This window comes from Truncatella angustata, assembly GCF_020726525.1.
Source record: "Truncatella angustata strain MPI-SDFR-AT-0073 chromosome Unknown BKA67scaffold_5, whole genome shotgun sequence".
In the NCBI taxonomy this organism is placed as follows: domain Eukaryota; kingdom Fungi; phylum Ascomycota; class Sordariomycetes; order Amphisphaeriales; family Sporocadaceae; genus Truncatella; species Truncatella angustata.
In genome coordinates, this window is record NW_025763385.1 from 1000190 (window position 1) to 1027013 (window position 26824).

The 26824-nt window shown below is 50.3% G+C and overlaps 7 protein-coding genes across 7 annotated transcripts; 4 read left to right on the plus strand and 3 right to left on the minus strand.

Annotated features, from left to right (window-relative positions):
* The first annotated feature begins 145 nt into the window (after nucleotides 1-145).
* On the plus strand, nucleotides 146-4922 carry BKA67DRAFT_646818 (MRC1-like domain-containing protein). The gene is made up of 2 exons (XM_046105923.1): nucleotides 146-3523; nucleotides 3610-4922. Exons 1-2 carry the CDS (start codon nucleotides 384-386, stop codon nucleotides 4772-4774), a joined length of 4305 nt encoding a protein of 1434 aa, XP_045957070.1. The 5' UTR covers nucleotides 146-383; the 3' UTR covers nucleotides 4775-4922.
* A 1099-nt stretch (nucleotides 4923-6021) lies between these two features.
* BKA67DRAFT_301437 (uncharacterized protein) lies at nucleotides 6022-7186 on the minus strand. The gene has a single exon (XM_046096077.1). The coding sequence runs from the start codon at nucleotides 7007-7009 to the stop codon at nucleotides 6263-6265; it is 747 nt and encodes a 248-aa protein (XP_045957071.1). The 5' UTR covers nucleotides 7010-7186; the 3' UTR covers nucleotides 6022-6262.
* Nucleotides 7187-9537: 2351 nt separating this feature from the next.
* On the plus strand, nucleotides 9538-11427 carry BKA67DRAFT_301441 (uncharacterized protein). The gene has a single exon (XM_046096078.1). It carries the CDS (start codon nucleotides 9934-9936, stop codon nucleotides 11008-11010), a length of 1077 nt encoding a protein of 358 aa, XP_045957072.1. The 5' UTR covers nucleotides 9538-9933; the 3' UTR covers nucleotides 11011-11427.
* A 2527-nt stretch (nucleotides 11428-13954) lies between these two features.
* On the plus strand, nucleotides 13955-16300 carry BKA67DRAFT_659469 (uncharacterized protein; the record flags this gene model as incomplete). The annotated part of the gene is made up of 1 exon (XM_046107443.1): nucleotides 13955-16300. The coding sequence occupies one exon, from the start codon at nucleotides 13955-13957 to the stop codon at nucleotides 16298-16300; it is 2346 nt and encodes a 781-aa protein (XP_045957073.1).
* A 1763-nt stretch (nucleotides 16301-18063) lies between these two features.
* Nucleotides 18064-20458, plus strand: BKA67DRAFT_301524 (mediator of RNA polymerase II transcription subunit 1-domain-containing protein). Its single transcript, XM_046096079.1, has 2 exons — nucleotides 18064-18563; nucleotides 18617-20458. The coding sequence occupies exons 1-2, from the start codon at nucleotides 18171-18173 to the stop codon at nucleotides 20282-20284; spliced, it is 2061 nt and encodes a 686-aa protein (XP_045957074.1). The 5' UTR covers nucleotides 18064-18170; the 3' UTR covers nucleotides 20285-20458.
* A 726-nt stretch (nucleotides 20459-21184) lies between these two features.
* On the minus strand, nucleotides 21185-21907 carry BKA67DRAFT_519485 (tryptophan RNA-binding attenuator protein-like domain-containing protein; the record flags this gene model as incomplete). Its single annotated transcript, XM_046098102.1, has 1 exon — nucleotides 21185-21907. A coding segment is annotated over one exon (723 nt), but the record flags the coding sequence as incomplete, so codon positions are not given.
* Nucleotides 21908-24141: 2234 nt separating this feature from the next.
* On the minus strand, nucleotides 24142-25751 carry BKA67DRAFT_301531 (S-adenosyl-L-methionine-dependent methyltransferase). The gene has a single exon (XM_046096080.1). The coding sequence runs from the start codon at nucleotides 25304-25306 to the stop codon at nucleotides 24281-24283; it is 1026 nt and encodes a 341-aa protein (XP_045957076.1). The 5' UTR covers nucleotides 25307-25751; the 3' UTR covers nucleotides 24142-24280.
* Nucleotides 25752-26824: the final 1073 nt, after the last annotated feature.

Genomic DNA, 26824 nt, shown 5'->3' on the forward strand with positions numbered 1-26824 from the left:
GTTGCATAGCTCAGATATGTATTACCGTAACGATCCCAATCCATGGGTGGCTGGTCGTCCCAATTGGAAAGGCTGTATGTATTGTATTGTGTTAATTACGTGGACTAGACTAACCTCAGGTTACTCCGGACGAGTGTCGCGCCCCTCCCACGACGTGGGGCCCATTACCAAACGCGCTATAAGCAGAACGCGAGTTGGGCTACGCGCCGCCCACTTTACTTTAACTTAGACGAGCTGCCCGCGTATGGACACACCTTTTGACATGCCACAACCCAGTTTCTGTTTATACCAAAGAAGAAGAAAACATTAGTTCTCGTGTATGATGCATTTTTAATTCCGTACCTATCAGTACGTGTATACTTCCAGCAGCTATTCGGGTCACAATGGCTTCCTCCACACGGTCACTCTCGCCCCCAGTGAGCGACGCGTCCCCGCCGAGCTCGCCACAGTTGACCCCCAGATCGAAGCTCAAGGCAGAGCTGGCAGCACTGGACGAAAGCTCAGATGAAGACGTCAGACCAATAGACAGGAGGGCGCTCTTCAGATCCATTCAAAAGGTCTCAGACAGAAGCGACGAACCAGCACGTGCAGCAAGCCAACATACCGAGGACGAAGACGAAGATGAAGATGAAGATGAGGACATGGTTCGACCACGAGGTCGTCTTGCAGCACGCATGCAGCAGGCAGACAGCACAGATAAACAGGCCAAGGGCTCCAAATCACCAGACCCAATGCTAGAGACTGTGAAAAAGCCAACACAGACCACACAAGAGGGTGACGCGGACGTGGATGCCAACTCTAACGAAGGCGAAGACGACGTTGCCGTTCCTCGCAGACGGAGAATACGACCGGCGCGTGAGCAAACACCCGAACCTGACACGATCAGAGAAGATAGCCCAGCATCACCGGGTCTCTTCGTGTCACCCAACAAATCGCAACACCCAGATGCCGACTCGGACAGCGATGAGGAGCTGCCCACCAGTCTTGCCCAGAATGCACGCTTCCAAGCCCTTGTTGCGCGGAAACGCGAGGAACGGCTCGCCAAAGAGGCGGAACAGAAGCGAAAATTGGAAGAAGCTCGTGCTCGGCGCGCGGAGATCTCCGGCGATGATGGCGATGACGATGTGTCAGACATTAGTGACGACGACGGAGGTCGCAAGCTCACACAGGAGGTCAAGTCGCGGCCCTCTGTCAGAAAAGCCAGCAAAAAGGCCTTGGAAGAGATGAACAGGGAAACACAGAGACTGAGCCGCAGTATGCAGCTCGCTCACGAGGCAAAGACGAAGAAGAAGATCAGCAAGTCGGCATTGTTCGAGCGGTTCAACTTCAAGGTCTCTGCTGCCGAGAACACATTGGAGGTTGTGCCTGCTACAAGTTCGAGCAGACCAGTCACTCCTGGCTCAGAGAAGCATACCGACCTAGAAAGGGCTGAGAAGGACACTCCTCCAAGTTCCCCGCCTAGTGCGCTGAAGAAGATGGCGGAGGATATCCTTTCAGCCCCCACAGAGGCTCAACAGCAGCAAGCCGACACTCCAGTGGACAACGAGGACGGAGAACCTCCTAGTCTCCATGGAGCCGTCGCTCAAGCCAAGAAGCTAGACAAGGGTAAAGGTATAGCCACTCTCGAAGATCTTGAATCGCCCAAGAAGAAGAAGAAGACAACACCACAAAAGCCCCGGCGGCAAGTTCGGGTGAAGCTCCCCCCTGTTCAAGCCGATCTCATGACTATTGACTCGGACGAGGAACTCCAAGTCGCACAGCCCAAAAAGCAGAGCAAGATCGACGCTATCTTTAGCCGCGTACCAGCGCAGCAGAAGAAAGAGGCAACCTCTGTGCATGTTTTCCGCCATTTAGCTCACCTTTCCTCTCCTCCTCAGGATGCTCGTAAGAAGAGCCACAAGCCCAACATGACCGTCGGCGAGCTGCAACTCACCCTACAGCAGCGCGCTCGTGCGCAAGCCAAGCTTGAGCGTGATCGTCGCATGGAGATGTTAAAGGCAAAGGGCATTCACGTGCAGACGGCCGAGGAGCGTGAAAGAGAGAGAGAAGAGGTCGAGGACATTGTCGCTCGTGCTCGTGAGGAGGCTGAGGAGATCATGGCCCGCGAACGTGAAGATGCTAAGAAGGCCAAGAAGGAGAGGAAAGAGAACGGCGAAGAAGATCATCTCGATTGGGACGATAGTGAGGACGACGGAAGCTTTGCTGGCAGTGAAGATGACACGCTCAAACCCATTGAAGAGGGTGAGATTGAGTTCTCAGGCTCCGAGGATGAAGAGGGTGACGATGAGGATGAAGTGGATGATGATGACAAGTCAGCTGCCAACCCCATGTTTGACGAAGACGCTGAAGAGGCCGATGAGTCTGATGAAGAAGTTACACATAAAACTACAACGGAAAACCTGGCAGGCGTCGATGAAGAGGAGGGAGACGATATTCGACCTACAGCCTCAAAATCCCGCCGTGGCAAAAAACGTGTTCAGATTCTCTCTGATGACGAAGACGAGGCTATGATTGAAGCTACACCCAAACCCAAAACCCCTTTCAAATCATCCCAGTCAAAGGGCATTAGTTCTCCCAGCGTCCCTACTTCCGTCCTCCGCTCCGCCACCAAGACCTTCATCCCCGGTCTTCCTGTTCCTGCTGCGGGACCCGCTGGTCTAGGCCTCACACAAATTTTTGCCGGCACTATGGACGACAGCCAAGCTGGTTCCGCACCTCCTGCTACCGGATCTCCTTTGCAATTCATGCCAAGCTTCAACAATTTCCCCGACTCGCAATTCTCTGCAACCGCCGGCGAATCACAACCCGCAGACGCTATAGTCATGAACAGCCAGGCCGAGACACAAAAGAGGGAAACACAAACTCAAGGCCTTCAGCTCCATTTCGAACAAAGCCAAATGCATGGTTTCGATTCCTTGATACAATTGGAGAGTACTCAGGCCTCGGATATGCTCGAGGCCACTCAGGACACTGGCTTCGCGGACTACACACCTCTAAAGCAGCGCTTTGTCGACCCGCCTCAGAGCACCGTCGACACCGTTCTTCTTAACGGCACACCCGTGGTCAATGCAGATGCTGAGCCGGAGCAGATGGACTCCCCACTCGTTCACAAGCGCGGCAAGCTGAGGCGGCGGGACGAGGTATCATTCACGGATTCGGACCTCCCTCCTACTGAGGTGCCCGCGTCCCCGCTTCTCAGTAGGGCCGTGCCGGCTTCAGCAGTCGAGGCCTCAAATCCTGCTGGAGTTGAGGAATCTTCAGCCTTCAATCTCATGGCGGAGGCGGCGCGAAGGAAGAAGCGCGCCATGGAGAAGTTCAACAAGAAAAAGAGCAAGGCTAAGGAGATGGTCCACGGTGAAGCCGAGGAGTCTGAGGATGAGTATGCTGGTCTTGGTGGTGCGGATGGCGAAGATGATTCGGAGGCCGATGAAAATGACCTCGCCGAATTGCGTAAGCAAATGATCGACGACGACAGCAAGGGCCTGACGGAGGAGGAACAGCGGAAGATGGCTGCATTCTTCGCGTAAGTTTTTTTTTTTCTCTCTTTCAAATCCATGCTACCATTCAACAAAGACTTTAAGGACTGTAATGCTAACACTGGTTCTTAAGCGATCGCGAACGTGCTGATGACAGCGCGCAAGTCGACAAGCTCTTCCGCGACATTACAACTGGTATGTTGCGGAAACGTCGCCGCGGAGCTGGCGGCAACGGCGACTTCGACCTCTCCGACTCAGATGACGGAGGCGAGGCCCGCCGTCGCATGAAGCAGCGTCAATTTGCCAAGATGCAGAAGGCGTTATTTGCAGACGAGAGAATTGGGAAGATTGCCGAGAACCCTCGCAATGCTGCTTTCATGAAGAGTATCGAGGACTGGGGCAGCGATGAGGAGATGGACTTCGACGAGCCGTACTTTGCCCCTGAGGAGGAAAGCCAAGAAACCCAGCCCAAGCAGCCGGGCGACGGCGGTGAGCAGGGCGGCGAAGAAAAAATACCGGACTCACAGCCTGTCACTGCTGCCACTGGAGGCGCTTTGAGCGCGAATTTAGGTAGGAAACGAACACGCAACGACGCCTCCGAACCCGCTGCCCGCCCGGCCCCAAATCTCAGAAGAGTCAGAGACGGCGCCAGACCTGCCAGTCTGGCAGACGTGCGGCGCTCCCTTTCCAGCCTGCTCGGCGAGCCAAACATGTCCTTCGACTCCATCATCCCGGCCACGGACCCGATCAACGGACCCGACAGCGAGGGCGAGAACAACGACGAGGAGCAGTTGATACCGGAGAGCTCGGCACTATCTAGCAACAATAAGGAGAACCGACGTCCCTCCTCCGCATCCGTGGCTGTTGTCGACCGCATCTCTCTCAAGCGCCAGGGGTCCTCGAACGTGAGCAGCAACGGCTCCAAGCTCGCCTTCGCGGCACCGCCGGCGGCAGGCGGCGGCACTTTCAAGGTCCCTGCGCTGTTGAGGAGGGCCACCACCAACAACAGTCTCATGTCGCAGGGCTCCAACGCCTCGTCGACGGGCGTCACGATCGGTGCCGGTTCATCCTCGTCCTCGTCCTCGTCATTGGGCAATAAGGCGGCCGCCTTTGGAGAGGAGGGCAAGCTGAAGAAAAACGCTGGCAAGAAGAGCGGCATCAACTTCTTCGCCAGGGAAAATGAGAGGAGGGAGAAGTTGAAGGAGAGCGAGAGGAGGCGCGAGGAGAAGAAGTGGAAGGGTGTCGAGGGCAGGTCAAAGGTCGTTGGTGGTTTGTTCGGTGGTGGTCAGTTCGAGTAGAGCCAGCTTATTTTTTGCGAAATTTCTTTCCATTTCTGTTTATGAGGTGTTGCGGAATTGGTTGTTGGCGGCATGGCGTTCGGACTGGGTATTTAGGAGTGTTTTCCCCCTAGAGACAGGGTCAAAAGGTTTAACAGTTTCAATGAGGAATGATATCATCGCATTATATTATCATATATTTTATAAATCTTATCTATTACTTTGATGATTCATTCCACATTAGATTAAAACTATAATACTGTAGGAGAGTCATGTTGGAAATGTAGGATACGCTACGATACGATTGTAGGAGCTACACCAGCGCCAAAGGAGCTGTCGTACAAATGGTATATGAGATAGAAAGCTTTCATCAGTTTCGTGGTCACTCTTCTTTACTTAGGCGGGTTACATTAAACCTAAGTGACATTCAATCGCCGCACTATCTGTATCCTTGAGAGCCAAGAAGTGACACAGCATATATGAATATTGCCTGCATACGCTTATACCAAATCGAAACATGTGTAGCTGAGGTATGTACTTCGTCGGCTTGCTGTTGACGTGCGAGACAATTTCTGCTCTAGTTCTTCTATAAAACAAGAAAAAGGCACAGAACAAAAAGGAAAGGAAGAAAACGAAGTGGAAATTGTAATGTTAATTGTCTTCAACCGAGTCGCTGATGCCCCCTCCTCCTTATTGTAACTTACAAAGACTACATTTTGGGGGGGTGAACGCCCAGGGTAGAATGACTGATTGATCTATTCGGTTGCCATCTGTCGGGCTCGTCCCACTGAGAACCTGTGATCCCCGATCCCCGATCTCACTCATGCGATCCCAACGTGCCTACAAGTCTAATATCTCTGACAACAAGGCTGTCGTGTGCGTACACTTATCGCAGTTATTTACATCTCAGGAAAAGGGGCGGGTGTGCGACACGCGACAAGCGTCCCGCACCGCCGGTCGTCAAAATCACTCTCTGCTATATCCCCAAGCGTTCTATTGTCCAAGAGCGACCATCCCTCAACGGTGTCGTCTCCCTAGCATAGGATGGTCGGTATGCGGACTGGGTTAGATCGACAAACAGAGAAGCGATGCTCAACCCCCGGCTTAGAAATTTCTCTTGGCCGTCCCCCCTTGTGCATACCGATCACATGTAATCAAGGCAGTGCGGCCAATGGTGCGCCTCGTTGTCGAGCCACAAATGCGCAGGTAGTACAGTAGTCAATAGTTATTTTGCTACTAGAATTGTTAACACAATCGCGTAAGGCCTAGCTCAAAATAATCTCCAGACTCGCGACAGTGGCCCTTGCAACGCTGGGCATGTGGTCTGGTGTCAGTGCCACGCCCCCGGCGCTCGTTATACAGAACAATGCTGGAGCCATCAACGGAAGCATTGACCGCGGCATATGAATTACAGCAAGGTCGATGCTCTTTCCATTCACAACTGTGCGCCTTTCTTAGTTTGTGCTCTAACGAAATGGCATACAGCCCATACTGCAATAGAGAAGCAATTCAATCCCCCGCCCTTCTCCAAAAGTCGCTATCATTGTCGAATTCATATGGATCATAGTCATCACCACTGTCATGATAATAATCATCATCATAGTCATCATCAAATCCAGCATCACTCCAGTTCCTATCCCATTCTTCCTCTTCAACATTTTCTGTTGTCCTAATTGTCCATCCGTAGCTTTTCATTTGTCTTCTTATATGATCATTCGGACCGTCCTCGTATAGCTCGACGATAATTTCTTGTAGAGACGGGATGCCTCTGAAGTGGGAATCAGCTAGCTTCAGCGCCTCATTGACAATCTTGGGGTAGTCTAGTGCATCGAGCTTAAGCTCCATGGCATTTGAGCTCCAAAGGGATGTCGTAACCGTGCTTAGATTTGTGCAGCCGCTTTGGATGTTCGCAAGGATGCCAATATGACTATCCTCGAGAGTGACATTACCAGGCTCTAAATGGAGGAACTGTGGAAAATTGATATGAATATGTCGGATATAGTTCGAGTGGGTGCCGATTGCCGTAATGAACAATGCTATTTCCCCGGGGGTGGCTGTGGAAAAGTCGAAGTGATTAAGGGTGTAGAACAGCGAGCTGGTCTCGTGGTGGACGGTCTTGCTCACGCGAAAGAGCCCAATAGTGAGCTCCTGCCGTAGGTCATAACCCATCCAAGGGTCGAAAGGTTCCTCTCGCAGTAAACAAAGCCCATATATTTGATCGCGAAGCTCGCGGGGAAGGCTCAAAAAATTGGTCATGTCGGAGGCAACAAGATTTTTGATGTTGATAATTTTCAGCCAGATGAGATGTGTTATAGATTTCAAAGGTTAAAGTACGGGGGTTTCGACAGTTTTATCATCACAGGACTCATACCTGCATTGTCAATTAACTTTGTGTTGCTCGGCAATTCAAAGATGGCAAAGAGTTGATGTTCCTCTGGAGAGATAAGGAACCAGTGAGTAGGCGAGTAGCTGACTGATTAACTGCAATGCGCTTGAGGGCATTTCTTCTTAGTTCAAGGTTGCTTTAACGGCGTAGACGTCCGTGATTTGACAGTCATGGCCACCACATGGACTGAACAGCTTGAAAGGGGATAGAAGAGGAAAAAAAAGAAAAAAAGGAAAAGGGTCAGGGGCAGTGTAATGACACGACACACGACATCTTGCATGATCAATGAATACAACACTTTAGGTGACACTTATGAGAACTCGGCCACTGTGATCATATGCACTCTAACTCACGAGTTGACTTCACATTCATTGAAAAATGCTCTACATACGTATAGGTGTTGGTCTTGGCGCTTCAGGAAAGTTACAACTATTGTAAAATCTTAAGTGCAGGCAGGCAGGCTGGCAGCCTGTATAGCATGGCAGGATGTTATCCGCAACTCACGACGGCCGGTGTATGTGACAATACCTGATGAACTTGCTTTTGAAACATTCCCTCGTGGTGTAACACACCAAGACAAAATTATGAAACCGCATGTCCTTCTATAACCGTCGGATTTTCTGTTTGTACATGTGTTAAAAAGTGTAAAACCTAGTTTAGAAATCAACCTGAATAAAGTCAAAATAATTGTCCTGATAAGACACAGTAGATGGAAAATACTTAAAGTCCTAGTGAGTCAGATGGTCAAGGGATTGATGTCGAAAACGGTAAGGTGGTGCCCTACTTAACTCAAAACAGTGCTGTGTTTCGAAAGCTCTAACCTAGGTTAGAGCTCGGCAAGATGTATGTGATGCGCCTAGAGGCTTCCTTTCTATAGTCTTGGACCTGATCCATCAATCGGCCGCCGTGGCATTAAGCTCAAGTGGTCGTGAGATTCTCCTTCAGCCAAATACGAACGCCACCGCTGAATTCCTCGGCATCACGATGGTGAGCGAATATCTGCGGGCCATGGGAATCCCAAATGATGAGCCAGATGTAAGTAACTTCTTGCCAAAGCAAGTCTCGTCTGAACACGCATCTGATCTGGTTCTCTGCGATCGTTACGTACTTTGTACGCATGGTCGACACGATACAGAGAAGATCGAGAGGCACGCAGGCACGTAGACTTACTATCATACAGCAGGACGCAACCACTGAGCGCATGTCAGGGTATCAATCGGGAAAAGTGGGGGCAGAACCAGCATATGTTGTGGAAAATTGGGCGGAACAGGCAAGACTTCTCGTGGATGGTTCATTGAAGAGCTGTCAGATAGCGATGAGGAGCATTGTATCCGTGCAGGTATTGGAGTTGGAGGTGGCCATGCGCAGCGATAATTGATGCTTAGGTTAGTTTTAACACACTCCTCGTGGGCTAACTTTGCGGTCGTAACAAATATCAAGGCAAAGGCCCATCCTGGTTACCGTGCACGATACTCGGAAATTGTATCACAACAAGACTGAACTTCGGTTACTTCAAGACACGCAAAATTAGTAGGCAGTCGTTGGCCGTAGTGCCGTGCTGTCTGGAGTGTCATGACCTCTGCTGAGATCCTGAGTGGTCGGTTTCTCTCGGGCTTGAAGTCGGCACAAGCCAAAGGATACCAATTGCTTAGGAGCCCTCATATCAGGATGCGCCTCAAAACGCTCGTGTGGAAAAAGGAAAAAAAAAAAAAGGGATTTGCATAGAAAGCATTATTCTGACCTCAGCATAGTAGCTCGACGTGGTCTCGCACGTAAAAAGCAGTTGCAGCCTCGGCGTATCTGTTCTCTCCAGGTAAACGTGCACTGTCGTGTACGTGGTCCACCACAATCCGCGGCCAGCAAGCTCGCGGCGTAGCCTGCATGGCGCAGCCAGCATTCGTTGCGAAGTTAACGTTAGTATCGCAAGTGCTGTAGCGCCTTTCAACTCGATGCGTCTTGGACGCCGTTAAAGCTCCCCTCCGGAAGCTTACATTGTTGGGCATGGCAAACGCGAATGATAAAGCTTGTAGCAATGCTGCGTACGCCGGCTTTGGCAAGACTGTACAGTGGGAGTTATTGCGGTAATGTTGCGATTCTGGACACACTTGTTGCTGGACTCGGCATCCTGGGGCTTCGGCACATTCAATGTTTCCGACGGGCAGTGTTCCAGGAACCAGGACCGTGAACAGGGACCGTGACGCAAGGGAAACCCGTTCTACCCCCACAGAAGTATAGACGTCAGTGCAAGTAGTCTAACCTAGCAGCGAATGAGGGGTTGGGCTTTACTCGCAGATGTGCCGAAGAGAGCAATACTTAAGTGATTGACCGACTCACATACCACCGACTCCAATCATGAACTTTCGACATTGCGCCTTTTATACCTGACGGGTTTCTTTTTGATTGATACCTGGCTTGTCATAAGATATAACAAATACCTGGACTTGCGCTCACTGCAAGGTCTCCACGAACAAACAGCCCCCAAAGCCCCCGCATAGCTGTCCATTTATGGGCTCACTAAGGATTTAGTGCAGGCGCCACGAAGTTACGGGCTGCGAGATATCCGGCCAAGCCGCGCATAGTCGTCGCGATGGAGTCCCTCATGGTGTCCTTTAAACTCCAGCTCTGCCAGGAACACTGAGCCTCTTCTTTGACGTCAGGGCTAAGTAGTCAACACTACTATTTCGAAACATTGACTGGCCTTCTTATGGTGCTGGTATCCTCATCCTCCTCCTCCTCCTTCTCCATTATGACTTGATCTGGCATCAATGTCAATATCACCAATCTCACTTGCATCATGAGTGATATACTTTCTCTTCAGTCGCCTCCCGGCGAATTCCATTACTTCCCTCTCCTGCCGAAAGAGCTGCGCGATATTATCTGGGAATATGCTGCCTTGCCTTTTGTGCCTGGAATCCACTTCTTCAATCTTCAAACAATCAAGGATCAAAGAAGCACGAAATGTGTGCTGAGGGTGCCATTGACGTCTGGTTTCACGGATGGACTCGGGTTTGGCAAAAATGCATCCTCGTACCTAAATGATATGTCGGTCTGGGACGCTTGCTGCGAATCACGCCAACATTTGAACGGTTTGCGAGCTAAGGATCGGATTGCTCAACAAGGCGGACACGTCTTGGCAGTCCCGAATATACTTGACGGACAGGAATTACTGCCTTACAGTCCTCTGAACGGCTGGACTGTGGCTTCCGAGGAAGCATGCCGGTGCTCGTACGGCTCCCATGGTTCAATGCGCAGATTTCGCGATGTTTATCTAAATCTGGAGCAAGACGTCATCTGTCTGACGCTAGATCTCAATCACCTGACTTTCAGCCGAGACGGAGACGAGTTGCTGGATATACCCGAGTTGCGGGCTTTTAAGGACGACTTTCCTGTCCGAAGACTTGCACTACAATACCACCCGGAATGGGCCAGCGGTCTTGAAGGTCTCGATTCGAGTCAAGAGGATATTCTCCAAGATGTACTGCACATGTTTGGGCAATACTCACATCTTCCATTGTTGGAGTGTGTGTATTTCATAGATTACCGCATCACACCAAAGCAAGCAATAGAGGCCCGTGCTGGCTCTTCCGGCAACACGGTGTTTCGAGGACGAGACAAGTCCTTCATTGAAGTAACACGAAATGACGACAGATGGAGCCTTGCGGACGACCGACCTTTCCTTCTTGCCGAGGAACTGACTAACTCCCGCTCTATCAGTCGAAGCTGGTATCACGAAGGGTCTGATGACGAAGGCCAGGACGTGGAGGGCACCAACGCGATGAAACTGATCGAGAATTGCGCGAATAAGTGGGGCTTGAACAAGGATAAGGAGTGTCAGTTCAAGGTGCTGGCTTGTGTGCCTTGGAACTTATGACACAACAAAGCCCATGGCGTCAAGCTGAAATATGCGGACGACACAATGTTTGATAGAAACCTGTTTTGAAATATAAGGGTATTCGAAGGCTTCTTTTCCAAATCCAAGTGTCAATCATGGCGCACTCATGTCTCCAGGTGTACATACCACCTCCATAGTTCGGGGCAGTTTGTACGTCACAACGCGAACAATATAGGGTAACATAAAAAGATATCGGATAGCTTATTACGTTTGTTTATGCAACACTCAGGTGGGGTATGATTGGAGTAAAAAAGAGTATCTGCGTCCGGCATCTGCGGGAGGCTGCCCATATGCAAATCGCTGCCAGTTGAAGCAAATGAATATGACTCATGAACTCGGTTATTCCGTTAATCTCATGCCTTTCAACATCAATATTCAATTCTGGCTTGATAAAGTTCCATTTTGAATTGTCTAATTCCGTCTTGATATAGTTCAGGTCGACTACTACAGCTCATTGTGATGCCGTACGAGGAGTGAGAGCTTACGCAACACTTCAATACATCACTTTGATTGATGGAAAAACAGTATTGTGGCCCCCAAGCCTTTCCGATTCATCGTTGGTCCCGACAAGAAGAAATTCATGACGCATGCTGCCCTACTTGCCAGCATGTCGAGGGCTCTCCATACCTTGATCAATGGCTCACTAGAAGAAGCTCATGATGTTGTTATTGTGTGGCATCAGATTGATGAACGGACAATTATTCGATTTTGCTAATACGTTTACACTGGGAACTACATTTGTACGATCGCCGGCCGACCAGTCAATGCAGAGCAAAAGGGTCCAGAGTTAGAGAATTCTTTCTGGGCGTCAGAATGTATCAAAGGCCCAAAAAAATGCGTCCCTATTGCGGGAGAAGAGTATACAATTATACTTGCAAAATATTTGACAGGTGTCACTCATACGACAACTCCTACTTTCACGAGACTCCAAAGTACGGAAGATTAGTTCACCAGCTGTACCAACATGGTGCACATACTGGAAAAGTCCGAAAGCTCTGGAAACCCTTCATTGAACACTCAGGTCTCAATCTATCAGACTATTGATATGACTAAAGAAACGAGGATCAGCTCCAGAACTGGACGAAAGTGTTTTTGTCCCACGCTCGAATGCACAGTCTGACGGACGATTACGATATCCAGTTCAATATGTCTTTGAGAATACTGTGGACAAGCAAGGCCAGAATCGTCTCCGCTCTGTCATCTGCCACTTCGCTGCCTGCAGGATGGAAGACCTATGGGGAGACCCGGAGTTTCAGACTTTGCTTCAAAATTCAAGCAAACTGGCAACTGGGGTCATGGATATCTAATCAGAAGATTTAAACTGAAGAGTACCAGAAGAACAAGTCGTCGCACATATTCCAAGTGTGTGGCAATTTTCATTGGAACGGCTTTTGATTTACTGTATTGAAAGAATATGAAGGCCTATTATTTTGAGCTTGACTGTATCATGCAGACAGAATAAATAAGCATTAACAAGTCGCTTTGTCTTAATAATTGGTCTCGCCTTATTATATTCCAGACCATCCCACGACAGAAAATGGCTGCTGTGATACTTTAGACATTCCCGGCTCGGTGTGATATGAAATTAGACTAGGTATTGAACAATATATATGAACAGAACATCCTCAGTGATTCTTTCTAGATCTGTATCTGTCATGTTTCTACTATCTGCCACCCTGAAGTAGCAATTTCCCATTGGCTCCAAGCACTTTCTCAGCATTGAAACTATACATCATCCGGCTTTCTAGCTCTGCACATAGAAACCATCACATAATTACTTGTACCAGGGCAGCAGTTCGGACCAGCCGACATGAATATGCACAAAAGGAGGTGATCTGTTATCAATGAGGCTGTATATGGATATCTGTACACAGCAGGGAGGTCATGTTGCACCTGCTTGTGCATGTTCACAGAGTCCAGAGTGAACTCGACGAGGGAAGGTGCATTTTGCATACTGAAATGCACTACATGATTAAGCGGAAGTCACCACACTGTTAGTGTTCCCCTGGAAGCCATACACTCCGATTTCAAGCTTGACCTCATTGTTGGACCTCTGCACTCCCGAAGCCCCGTTCATTCACCACACTGCATAGAAACTTGCACAGCGAATTGCATCAGCATACCCCGTTTTGGATTGTCACTTTGTTTTTGTTTTTGGATCAAGGAGGACCTTGGAATTACGAACCTTGGGGCATCGATTTCATTCCTGTCTGTGTCGAATCAATTGATCGAACGGAGACGGGGTGATTCGTGTTGCCCTACACCCACCCCAACACATCGTATTCGTCGAGCCCCAAACAACTTCTACAGTACAGCATAGTCACGGCTCATTTTTGGTATACATAAACGGTGACTCTTGGCCAATAAAACCTTCTCCGCCTCTTCGAAAGCACTGCCCAAGACTAAGGTGGCTCACAAGTTGGACTCCATCAGAGCTGCCATTTCACTACACCCTGCCCGTCGGAATCGATTGCTTTGCCGAAGACCCTCATCTTCCACCCATCTACCATATGAAAGGCCCACGGGAGCCTCAAAGCTTTTCTTACGTGTCTTCAAAACCTAGCACCGAGAGCACATTACCATCAGCTTCTCTGCGTCAATCCAGCGTGGAGCAGTAGTAAGTCATCGTCATATTTCACAAGTGCTGCGAGACACCAGGCCCTTTGACTTAGATTCTTCTACACGTTTACCATCAAATCATTGCTTCGAATACTTAGCACCTATCTCTAACAATTTGTTTCTATTACTAGCCCTTTGATGTAATATACGTCTTCGCTTTCTTTCATCTTGTTGCTCCTTTCATTACGATAATAGCTGAGCAACGATATGACTGACTTCACACAAGCAGAATCCATAGGATATCTGCAGAGAGACGTAGAAGGTGATCACATCCTACATTTCAAAGCGAACGAGGAGTGCGAATATGTCACCCAATACTTACGCCGAACCCTACAAAGGGTTTCGCCCTAGTGGTTTGAGTGACCTGACCAACAAACCTCGCAAGACTACCAGCGAGAAGTTCAAGCATACTGATATACTATCGCACTCAACATCCTCAACAAGTCACAGTCATTCACTTGGTCACTCTGAAGACTCACACAAACGTGAGCCTAGTAAAGCACTGCTTGATAAAGACTGGAGAAAGAGACCTGCTGGTGACATCAAGCGTCCAACTCAGGCTGACCAATTCACCAACCACATCGCCAAATCCAACTCTGAAGAAGCCGAGAGGCGTAAGCACATAGGACTACGCGTGGACACAGCCAAGGCTGTAGCTACGGGCACACGTGTTGAAACAGCTGACAAAGAGAACATAGCTGCGAACTCAAATTACACTTCCACGGGCATTTCTGTCAGCCAGGACCATCACTCCAGCATATACAGTAATAGCAGCGATGAAGAGCAGCAACCAAGTAAAAATATTGGCTATTCTCGAAGCAGATCTTTCGGTGGATTGTTGCTTGGCAAGAAGCAATTTCTCAAGATGGATAATCTACTGAGTCCTGCCTTACATCCAGACCTTGTCCAAGCACCACCCAATCTCATGGATTTTTCTCCTGCGAAGAACACGAAGTCTAACTCGAACTCTAGCGACTACTGCGGGATGGCAATACTTTCAGACCACTATTCAGACAGTAAATTGTTAGGAGTTCCTCTTAACTCGGACCGCAAACCCACAGTACAGATCCAGAAAGTTGAGAGCCTTCACGGACTCGAGGCAATGGGCTGGGACACCCTGAAAGATTACTTACACAATAATGGCGACGAATTTGAGCAACAGCATAATTCGCAGGTTACTTTTGAAACTCAGTCAGATCACGCTGCTCAACTAGAGAAACGTCGAGCTACGAGCAACGAGTTCCACGATACATCCCACAGCTCACATATGGAGGGTGAGAGTCACAAGCCGACTAAGTCTCGTAGTATTCGAGTCGAGTTAGAGAAACAGATCGACGAAAAAAATAGATTCCAGGCTGTACTAGACAGACTCCACCAAAAGTCAGTTCGGGCCATGAGAACCACTGTCTCAAAGCCCAGCCTAGTTGATATTCCGGAGGCATTAGGGGTCGGTATAGCCATCGGCATGGTGCCTAATAATAATGCTGAACAACAAGTCGGCCGAGGCATGGACAGCCAGAACACAAGCAAAAAACCCCTGTCCAGAAGTCGTACTTTGAACCCAAAGGCAGCTGAGTTCTTCCTCAAGATGGAACAAAAGGTAAAGCCCAGTACCTACCAGATTGGCAGTCCGATCAAACACCAACGAACTACACTACTTGGCGTGTTCAACGAACAACCGCCTATTCCTCAATCGACAATGGTAGGTCCAATGAGACGGCACGTGACAGATCCATGCGTTCTAGATGACGAAGATCCATACGCTATAGACGATGAAGACTTGTACCAGGTCGAACAAGCTAGACGTGTAGTCCGCTCATTTCAACTCCTCCAATTCATTGAGAACAGATTAAGTACCCCACTGACACAGAAAGAAAGACAAGTTCTTCTGGAACTTGCTGATATTGACGCACCGGGCTATCCATCTGTTCCTGGCGTCGTTTTACCAAACATCACGAATTCGGGTTTAACATCTGGTCGCGCTGTAAACCATGCGACTGGCCTCCCAAGCCACATCCAAAATGGACATGTTCGCACAGAGATGCCCATTGGTCTCTACACGGCTCGTCCAGATATATCTCACGTCATATCACCTCCGAGTTTCATCTATAGCACACCTCCAGCATTCAACACCACTAGTATGAAGCCACAACCACGCCTGAAGGATCATATGTCCGGCGAGAATTATGTGGTACCGCCGCGAATGTCGTCTAATTTCATATCGAACGGTACGTATGCAATACCTCGAGCTGTTCCAAGTATCAAGGAGACCATCGACGCTATCAACAATGAGGCTTCTGCAGCACGCATGGCAACTCAGGGGGACAATTTCTTCAATGCTACACTTTCACGTCTCGCTCGTAATGAAACACTGAATACTGTGCCGGTTGGTCCCAAGCCAGTCTTGAAGCCAAAAGGTCCACCTCGACCCAACGATCCAGTCTGGTGCAAGCAGCAGCTGGAGTACGAGGCATACCTGGAGCATCGACGGATGTTCGACCCAAACTACCACCGGGAGTGTCGAGATCGTCAGGCTCTGCGTGCTGATCGAAAGAGGCGCGATGACTTGGAGACTCAGTTCAAGCGTCCTATGAACAAGAGTGCCGCTATCGAGATCAAGAAGCCCGACGGGACTGGTAACAAGAGCTAGAACCTATCTACGGCAAAGCTATGATCTATACTAGTGGAGATGCAAAGGCCTATAGCATTCGTATGAGTCTTATCTCTCAGTGGCAGAATGATTCGTTTCATCGGCTCGTTGTATCACACCGTTCTGAGATGGTAAGTACACCGTACACTGTACTAAGGCCTTATACACGGGCTGCTTGGGGAACGTTGAGGCAAGGTAAGTCCGCCTCCTTGATACTTCAGACATCACCATGTGTACTCACTTTGGCTCAGCTCTAGGTATCATCTAGTGGCAGTTTCTTCACCTCTGCCACAGGATAACTACGAACCCACAACATGGAAAAATGCCGAATTCAAAAGTTTATGTTGACAGCCGGAAAGGGGACATGATTTATGATCGTCGACAAGGGAGCAAAAGAAGAAGGAGAAGAAGGAGAAGAAAAAGAAAAGAGTGATAAGAGGACAAAAATAGAAAGAGAAAACGACGGAAACCAAAAAAAGGGGAAACCATTTATTCATCACACAGAGGAAGTACTCATGCGAAGGGCAGACATTTGTTTTCGGCCAGTGTCCAATTCTTGCCTCTACTCACACCATGATATTAGCACGTGACGGAGAGAACATCGTGCCTTGTGGAAGAGCTCTAATATGTTTGAGGCAGTGTTGAGTTATGGATCAAGCTGGATACTGCTTCATAGGTGTAGCCAGGTGGACTTCCCGCATTGCTTTAGGTTAGGCCTTTCAGGGCGTTCATCATTATGATGTAGAGGAGTGAGAAGTGTTAGGCCGCCATGGACGGACGAAACCTAGTCAGATTTTATGGATAGGTTCTTGGTGTTTTCAAGGCTTGTCTTTGATTATCTAGTCAAGGATCCGAGTCTGCTCCGAGGCAATCAGAACTGAGTACTCCGAAACGAAGATTTGTCCTTGTGAGATGATAGTGCAGCGGTGACTTTTCTGGCACCAAGTTTGCTTCCAAGGTTTGTGATAAACATGGGCGGTTTGGTGCCAAACTACGAGTATATTCCCCTTACTCTTCTTTCCAGGGAAATGACTGTCATTCATGATCAAATTGGCGGGTGGTTATCGATCTCATTCACTTTCAAGAGTATACTTGGAAACAGGGCTCGGCTTGTGTTCTCAAAGATGCACAAGGAACGTCGCAGCAGGAGTCGTAGCTAGAAGCACCTGCTACATTATAAACTGCTTGGGCTGCGAAAGCCTAGCCTTATGTACATACGGACAAGTAGCTGGCTTAAGTTATTCTAGACTAACCTTGCTTACTTGTAGCGCGGGCCAACGCTAGAGCCCAGCAGAGCTTGGATCTCCACTGTAGCCACGCTCCACGCTCCACGTCCCATGCCGTCGCGTCCTGGAATTTCGCTCAGCCCCCACCATAGCTGCAGCTTCACAATGCCCACATCGTCATTTCTTCAGTGAAGCGTTGACTTGATCACAATTATAACCACCCGCTTTCGTTTTCTCTCTTTTTTTTCTCTCTGGCTTTATTACCACGTCGTATCCTTTTTTCTTTCAACCGAACGCCTCGAATTTTGGAAATATTTATTATTCTTATCAAGAACCTGTCAATTGGCCTGCAAATGCGTTGACCTAACCTTAGGTATTTTGGCCAGCCCGAACCTATCAATTTGCGGCTACAATTACTCGAATGCGCCATTCAGGGAGGCCGACAGAACAAGCGCTTCTTGACCTACCACCAGGACAGTATCGAGCGCAGGATCGATTAGACACAGCACTTTCCGATCGCGCTTCAACAAAACGGTCAGGCCTGAGCAGTCCATCTTTTTGGTCCCTTCACCCTTGACGACAGACTTTCTTGCACGCTGCCGTCGAAACCATCATCGCCGACTCGGCCCCAAGCGACTCACATAATGGCGACCCCTATGCGCCACGGGCCGTCACAGCAGGGCAGAACTCCATCCCAAGTACCGGGCGCAGCACCAACACCACCGGTATCGACGCCTTTCTCCAACTCCCAGACCCAGGCAGCCTTCTCCCCAGCGCAGGGCTCCAAGACATCACCACAAGCATTCAGGAAGTCACCGGCCAACTCTCATACGCTCAAGGGCCTGTCGGATGGCGCTGGTCCTGTTAATTTCGACAGCCCTTCTGCCGCTGCCGCCCTCGGTGCTCTGGGGATACATGACTTGGGCCTTGACAATCTGAGCATGGGCACAATGGGCATGGGCATGGGCATGGGTATGGGCAGACCAGACGACGACGACCGCAAGAGACGCATGGATATCATAATAGCTATGATCAAGGTATGTCCCTCTCTGCAAAGACTGGTCTGCGTGTGAGCACTGACCAGTTCAAGGCGGCGGGAAAGGGCAGAGTCAGCAACGAGGGGCTGGAAAGATTGGCACAAACCAATGGGTTGGAGTGTATGTGGGAAGATAACATCGCCGGCGGCCCGAAATCCAAGAATCTCTTCATTGCTGGTAGCGGTCTGGCAATCGAAATCACCATCACTAATCACCACGTGGAGAACGTTCAAGTAACCTATCCCGAATGCGCTGATACCACAAGAGAGCACGTGGGCAAGGCAGCAGACATCCTTCTTCGCGATCTCAAGCTGGAGCCAGGCGAATGGGCCCTGACCAAGACCCTGGAAAAGTTCACCCCCAATCTGGAGCGCATTTCCATTCTAGACAAACTAAGTGTGCTGCCAACATTGAATTGCTACGATGCCATTGACGGCATCTATCAGAGCTTGCTCAAGCTTCACGACTGGGACGTGGCAAAGCTGAAGGAGGACCCAAAGATGCAAGGTCGCTCAGAGGACTACATCAAGCTGGCCGCTTTATATCGCAGGCACGGCTGTCCTCAGATGCACGCACGCGACAGAATTGGCCTCAGCTTGGATTACTGGAAGGAGGCAAAGAGACTTCCCGGCACTACCATCGAGAGTGATGAGAAGGAAGGCGTCAAGACATGGGGTATTCTAATTGAGTGTGCTGCTAAGAACAACAACATGGTATTTTTGCCTATCCGGGTATCCAAGAGTTGGATAGCGGAAGAGATCGAGAAGACCGCCACAGCGGAAGAACAGCTGATGCAACCAGTGGCAGGTCCAATTTTGAACTGGCTAGAACCCGAGAACACCCTCCTACCATCAGGCGCTGGCAGCAAACCCGAGGGTGGCATCAGCTCTGACCCTAGGCTCCCAGAGGTGGTTTTCATGGCCACTTTCGACCCACCGCTGATCGTGTCATCTGGTGTCGCAGCACAAATCTATAACACTGCAGGCATTCAGGCACCCCACGGCAGTAGCGTTACATTCGACGCTCTGATTTTCCCCGTCGTCGCAGGAACCCCTTATGATCCAACTGAATCCAGGATCGTCACCCACGAGCAGCCCGTCATGCTCTCTGAAACAGCGAGATCCACACGAAAACTTCGAATTCATCAGAACACGTTGAACACCGACCGCGCTGTCTACGGTGAGGTCCTCACCAAGGTGCCATTCCATCATCCACGGCAGCTGGTAGAGATGCTACCGGTGCTGCGACAGTATGCTTTCCTGCAGTCCTTACTTGCAAACAGTTTCGAGAAAAACGAACATCCCGAGCACAAACCAGCGGGTGCTGTTGACAACCGAACATCCACTGCGAATGATGACTTTGCCGCTTTCATGGGGGGCGCGGACAAGTCGATGACTGTCAACAGTTCGGCTGGCGATGAGTCGTTCCCTGTAAACATTGCGATGACGGCTCATCCTGTACCCAACCTGAGGATCTCCTTCCCCTTCAAGGGCAAGACAGCCAATATTACACTGGAGATCCAGCTCGGGGGCAGGGTCCATATCATCTCGGACAACATCTTCGAAGCAGATGTCGAGGGTATTCAAGAGGGTGCTGATCCCCATTCTTGGCACGGTCCTGGTAAACGCTATAATGCCGAGCAATGGGCAGACCAGCTGGAGATTGTTGAGCATATTGGCAAGTGGATTGAGAGGATCAAGTATAAATTCAACGACCAGTAGACGAGTGAGAGCTAGTTAAGCTCACAGGGGATCGATCTGTCGAAAAATTGGTGTTGGGATGTGTTCTCATCTCGAAGAGAGGACTGTTTTTGTTAGGCCGTTAAAACGGAGAGGTAACCTCACGGAGGCTGAAATATCAGATCACCACAGCACGAGGCCTTGTTGAATTATAGAGCGAGCATTGATACCCATCCCTCTGGAAATGGCGTTGGAGGATTAGGAGTATTGATATTCAGTAAAGTATTGAGTAAAGTATTTCGAGTTACATGGATTCGTCGGAGGTTGAGTTGATACGGTGAATAAATAATGTTAATTTTCGTCTTTGGCAAGTTTTATACCCAGTCTTATCACGTGTTGGGTCGAGCCAAAGACAGATTTGGCATTGAAAACAAGACACCCGGCTCATCATATTTAGCGTCAATTATAACATCGATTACTTTTTCCCTTTTTTTTCTTTCTCTCTCTCGTAAGGTCATAAATAATCCTAAATGAAAAGGCATCTTCAGCACGCTTGCTTGCCTTCTGCTTGGCTGCCGATCCATCCCCACGACAGCACCGGACACGTACGGAAGAGCAACATGTTCATCAGCAGTCTTGCTGGTCGGGTCCCCGCATACCAGACAAGCAACTCGAGAGCGAGTAATCAACATGTACATGCTCCGAACTGCTCAGCCTCATGCGCAAGCAAGGATGGCACCTGCGACGAATACAGGTGCCGTTCCCGAGACACATAAAATTCGTCCCGGAAAAGAGCAGGTCAACTGAGCACAAGTCCTACCATCTCCACGATCAGAGATTTCGAATAATCGTACGCCCAAAAAAAAAAAAAAAAAACCTTGATACACGAAAACAACATCATCCCCGCACGACCTGCCGTTTATGGTGGCGCTGCGTTTCCGGTCATGTAGGCGCTGAAGGCCCTCTGTTCGCGTCATCAGTGAAATGCTCGTTTGCGACCACGTCCGGATATACTCCAACAGCCAGGCGGGAGAAACTTACCGGGTTCCTCGTCTGCAAGAACACCGTTCCGGGTCCGGTGAATTTACACACCAGACCCTCGCCGGACGCGAAGCCGGCCATGATACCGCCGCTCGCCACGCGCTCCATGATGTACTTGACGTTCCACGCGACCAGGTGCCCGTTATCCACGATGTACTTCTCGCCGTCGGCGAGGTCCTTGCGGATGATGGCGCCGAAGCTCGTGATCCACATGAGCCCCACGCCGGAGATCTTGTGCACCCAGAGCCCCTCGCCCGAAAACATGGCCTTGCCGAGGCCCTGGCGCTTGTAGTCCCGGACGACGCCCTGGGTGGAGCAGACGTAGGCGTCCTTGCTGACGGACCAGGACTCGTCGCCGGCGAGGCGGATGGTGGTGATGTCGCCGAGCATGCTGGGGGCCAGCAGCAGCTCGCCGGGGCCGATGAAGGTCGAGTGCCCGACCTCGCCGCCCGCGACCAGCTTCTTCATGCTGAACTTGTACTCGCCCTTGAGCGTGACCGTCGGGGACATGGCGATCAGCACGCCCGGCTTGGCGTCCAGCGGGCACCCCATGGCCAGCTGGACCGTGATGATCGTGTTGCAGTCCCGGTGGCTGATCCGGTACGAGCCGCCGTTGAACGTCCCCACGTCGTCGACCGTCGTGCTGTGCGCGCCCTGGAACTGGCCGCCGCTGCCGGGGCCGGATGCGGCGCTCGAGGGGGCGGCGGAGGCTTGCTGGTGCGGTCGTTGGCTCAGTGTCGAGGGGTGGCGCGAGAGGTCCACGCTGCCCTGGGCTGAGTGTCCGCCCTTCTCTTGGGGGTAGCCATCGGCTGCGCCTGGTGTGCCGTGATCATAACTGGGAGGGCCGCCGAGCGGCTTTCCCGGTGGCGTAGCGGCGCCCGCATCGCGGTACGATAGGTTCTGGTGTTGGGATGTGGGCGGTCGGGGATAGTTCACGGGCGTGCCGGTCTGAATCGGTGGAGGTGGCGAAGAGGCATTGTGCGGCGGAGGAGGATAGTTCTTCTGCTGCGGTTGTTGCTGCTGCTGCTGCTGCGAAGGAGCTGGGTATGACTGTTGATGTGGGGATGGATATGATTGGGCTTGTGGAGGAGCGAAACTGGGTGTTCCGGGCGGTGGAGGGTAGAACTTGGTCTGGTTCGCAGGTGGTGAGGTTGGAGGAGGTGGATAAGACTTCTGAGGGCCTGCGAAGGAGTTTATTAGTGATGCAGGGTATACCTCAACATGCTTCCTGGAACCATGCCGGGAGCGGTGTGGGAGCCATGTAGAGTTGGCAGAGTTTCATAGGAAAAGTATAATATAGGGCATGCTGATTCCTACCTGTCGAGCCGGACGCACCAGGTGGAGCTATAGCACTGTCAGTCTTGCGATCGTGTAAGTGAGGGGCAGCGATTGTGGCGACGTACGAGGGTAATATTGTGCCGACATGATCGTGCAGTAACTTTCAAGTCAATGACAGATTTAATAAGAGTTCGGAACAGCAGACTGCGACTGGGAAATACAGAACTATGGCAGATATCAGCATCAGGCTGGGGGTGGTTGGAAGCCATCATATGGACCTCAGCAACAACTCGAAGTGAGCCCCGCACTTACATCGCTGGGCTACGTTGCCTTGAGGCGGGACTTTGTCCAAACAAGTCGTGTATAGTATCAATCGAGTCCTTGCTCGTGTTGGAATGTAAGAGAAAATAACAACTCTGAGCGAGAAAGCCAGAAAGCAGAGATCAACCTATACTACTGTACACCACTTACTCGTTACCCAAAGCTCACACTCTAGCACATCTCGAAAGTTGCTACAGTAGGGCACAAGGCCGCTTTTCAGGCCTCGCGGCTCGCTGCATGGCTCCCGTGCGTGTCAAAGGCTGTGTGCTAAATCGAGCTGGTAATTATTGTATGCATGCCCTGCGGTACCCCTGATTGCAGACAGAAGTCAGCGCCGCCGAGGACGAGTTGGGCGCTTACAACGCGCTCGGCATGGGGGCATAATCATGATTGGACCGCTGCCCGGCGCCTAATGTCAGGGGACAATTGGAGGAGACAGATTATGAGTTGGGGTAATTATGGACTGGTCAAGGTCATGTGACTGTCTGCTTTCCGTGTTTCCCGAGCTTTACGGATCCGTACGTCTCCCACATTTCCCATTGCCAGAGGCTTGACTGCAGACTGCAGCGGATCGACTCCATTTTCATATGCTTGTTTATGGATATTAATAAATATGTCAACATTCTAGGCCCATACAAGTGGCACATCTCATCCAGCGATGATACGTCCGTCACCCAATGGATGTGTCCTCCAACCTCGCGACCTCTGGCATTGTCGTGCGCCAATAACTATATATCTGCGAATTGCACATGACAATGATTTTGTAGATTTAAATTGGAGTGGAGCAAGTGGTTCCACTCCGCTGAGTGTAAGTGCTGCAGAGGGCGATAGCTCTTTGGAAGGGGCAGTCTTCCTCCAGATACATCCGCCATAGGCCGTTGCGGAAACACACGCATCTATGCGAGCAAACAAGACAAGTGAGGTTCATGCCGCATCAATTGTATATATGTAAAAGTCCTCCCATGGAAACATGCTACCTAAATCCTAGTATACCGACCCTTCATGCCATTAACTCCTCCAATATATCCAAAACCTCCCACAAAGATACTGCGCTTTTGGGTATCATATATGCCTCAACCTTTCTAAATATAAGAAAACGACGCGAGAGATTTCGCGCTTAGGGTATCAATATTTTCGAGTGTAGTACAGCCAGTATGCGCCAACCCCCAACATGATGTTCGAGCGAAAAGGCTCTGCCCGGCTCACATAAGTCACCCGTCGGCAATGATGTTGCTGACCGATGTAAATCTTGTAATGTTCTTCCAGAGACGCTGTGAGATACGTCATCGTACTGTAAAGCGGCTCCCATGAGTAGCGTACTGTCCCAACACCTAACAGAAAATTCACGCGCAGCGGCTACAACACACGGCCCAGAGCGCCCTGTCTTGTGGTTGGCAATCAATCCCGCGTGAAGGTAGACGATCGGCTGATGTTGCCAGAATAGTGTTCTCCCCCACTTGAATCGCGCATGTTCAAGCTATATACCGATGATGAGTCGGCGCCATGAGAAGTAAAAGGCCGATCCGGCAGGTCTCTGTTCTCATCTTCGATACTGAGCAGAATGACGCGGCCGAGATTGCGGTAGCCCGGAAGCAGTTTTAGTAGCTTCGTCTTGAACTCACCGAACCACGGAGGCATGTCCTCCGTGTATCTCATCTCGTCGATGAATCTGAGCTTCGGGTGTATCCTGGCCACGGCACGCGGGTCATTCACTGGCCATAGTATTTTCATTCCGGTGTTTTTCTGGGCCGTCGCCATTTTCATATTGATGAGAGTGGCGCACATAGATCCGAGGACGTCGAAACAAATCTTTCCATGCACAAAGTGCTCGGCAATGGTGTGAAATATGCCCTTGGCTATCTCCGGTTTGAGGTAGAACATATTGCTCTCGGCAATGACGAGGGTGGGCCGGTCCCTAGGGAATGCATAGATCCAGGACGTGTCGTCGTCGGCGATGTCTATGGGCATAGTCCGGTAGTCGCCGCCGGGGCGTGAGATGATGCGGTGTCTGAACTCGATGACTTCCGGATGGTCCACGTCAAACCAGCGGACGTTTCCCGGTGGTTGGAGCCGATGCCATCTGGTATCCAAACCACAGCTCAGGTTCACCACAGTACACTCGGGGTTCTCTGCCATGAATTCTCGACACCATGTATCGATGCGCTTAGAGCGCAAACACCAAAACTTGACGTAACGGATATCCTGACCCATAGTGTTCACAATGTCTAGTGGGATTTTGTTGATAATCTGCTTCGCGTAAATGTCCCCGAGAACCGAGTCCGGGTCATCCGCATCCACAGCACGGAAATATAACAATGTTTGTTGTGCCTCCGTAACGAATTTTGGCGGCGTATTCAGTCTCCTCTCGACGCTCTTCACGCCGGAGGAGCCGGACGAGGAAGCGATTGATCTTGACGTCGACATCTTTGGATTAGGTCACCGCAACAGAGTACAAAACGAATGAAGAGGGATCCTCTTGGGTCCCGGAGCTCAGGAAATGAGACGTGAGGGGTTTAAAGGGTCGGATCTAGATAGTCGGACAGGGGTAACCTCGCGTCGCTTCCTACCCTTGACATATTTTGGGGGATCTCGTCCTTGGTCAGTCCAGGCACAACTTGAGTGAGATCATCGCTTCTAGTCTGCAGAAAAATGTTGGAAGACATGAACTCATTTGCTCCAGTACCTGATTTCAAAATCCTTCCGGCTACTTTCTTCAGATGAAGGGCACTAGTTTGGACCTAATCTGATAGTAGAGAGTTCTAGCGTCGCACCTCATGAGACGGGTTGCTCGGCCTGAGAGTTCCCCGGACCCATAGTCTTGGATGCATGCTGGATGTGAGCCATCCTCGAAACTTACAACAGTTGTTATTTCCATCTCATGACTTGCTCTCACGATGGTTGGCCGTTCATTGGAAGACGTCAATGTAACACGACCATGGTTCGAGTCACGCCAAGTATAGAGGTTGGCATCCACAACTCCTGAGCACCGGGTCTTGATCCGCCCATGGTTCCTGAATTGAGGCCCAATTGACGATCGTTACCGAGCGACTGGGATAATGACGCGCGCAGCACGAGCAGCTCGCCGGTCAATGCCCACGATAGCCGAACAGACACAACACCAAGGGCCCGCAAGACTTTTGCACGGTGTGTTTTCAATTCGTCCCATGGCGTGAGGACCCGCTACAAAATGTACGCGCTTGCCAAGTGATGTACCCAATAGGGAGTGCGCCGGCAGGACTGCGAATGGATTCTTCGTTGCTCTACATAGTAGTCGTTCTAACAGAATCCGCAAGCGACCACTGAACTAGGTATTTTTACCTTTCCGATATTCCGCGGAGGACCACTGTTGGAGAAACTGAGTTGCTGGAAGACCGTGAGCGGGTCACGGCTTTCAGCTCCAGGAACAGCAACATCCGATGCTGCATGCTCATGCAAAAATCCTCAGCACCGTTGAAGCCGCAAAGATATGGATTCCAAAGGGGGTGCGGGACTGACGTTACCGCATTGATAAATACGTACATATTACACAAGTACTGAAATGGAAAGTAACGCGTGGACTCACAGATAAATCAAGCATAATTACGCAGCGCAAAAAAACACGTGCTTTTATGTTGCCGATGTGCTCCCACTCCGACTAACGCATGCGTCTTCACGGCTAGCGCTCCTGATAGTTCCCTGACAGGTGATGGCGCCGTCTTTCTTCACAAACTCCTGCATGAAACTACATTAGCTCTCACGCTTTTCTTCATAAAGATTACTCAATTCGTAACTAACCTCAATGCAGCATGCTGGCACAACTTGCCAACGTCGTCCCGTTTCGCGACGTTATACTACTCTAGAGTCTAGGATCTGGGATCTGTATCGCATCACGAGAAAAATCGTCGGGGCTTCCCCTGCTCGTACAGCACCATATTACCCCGTCTGCCCCATCGACACATCCAG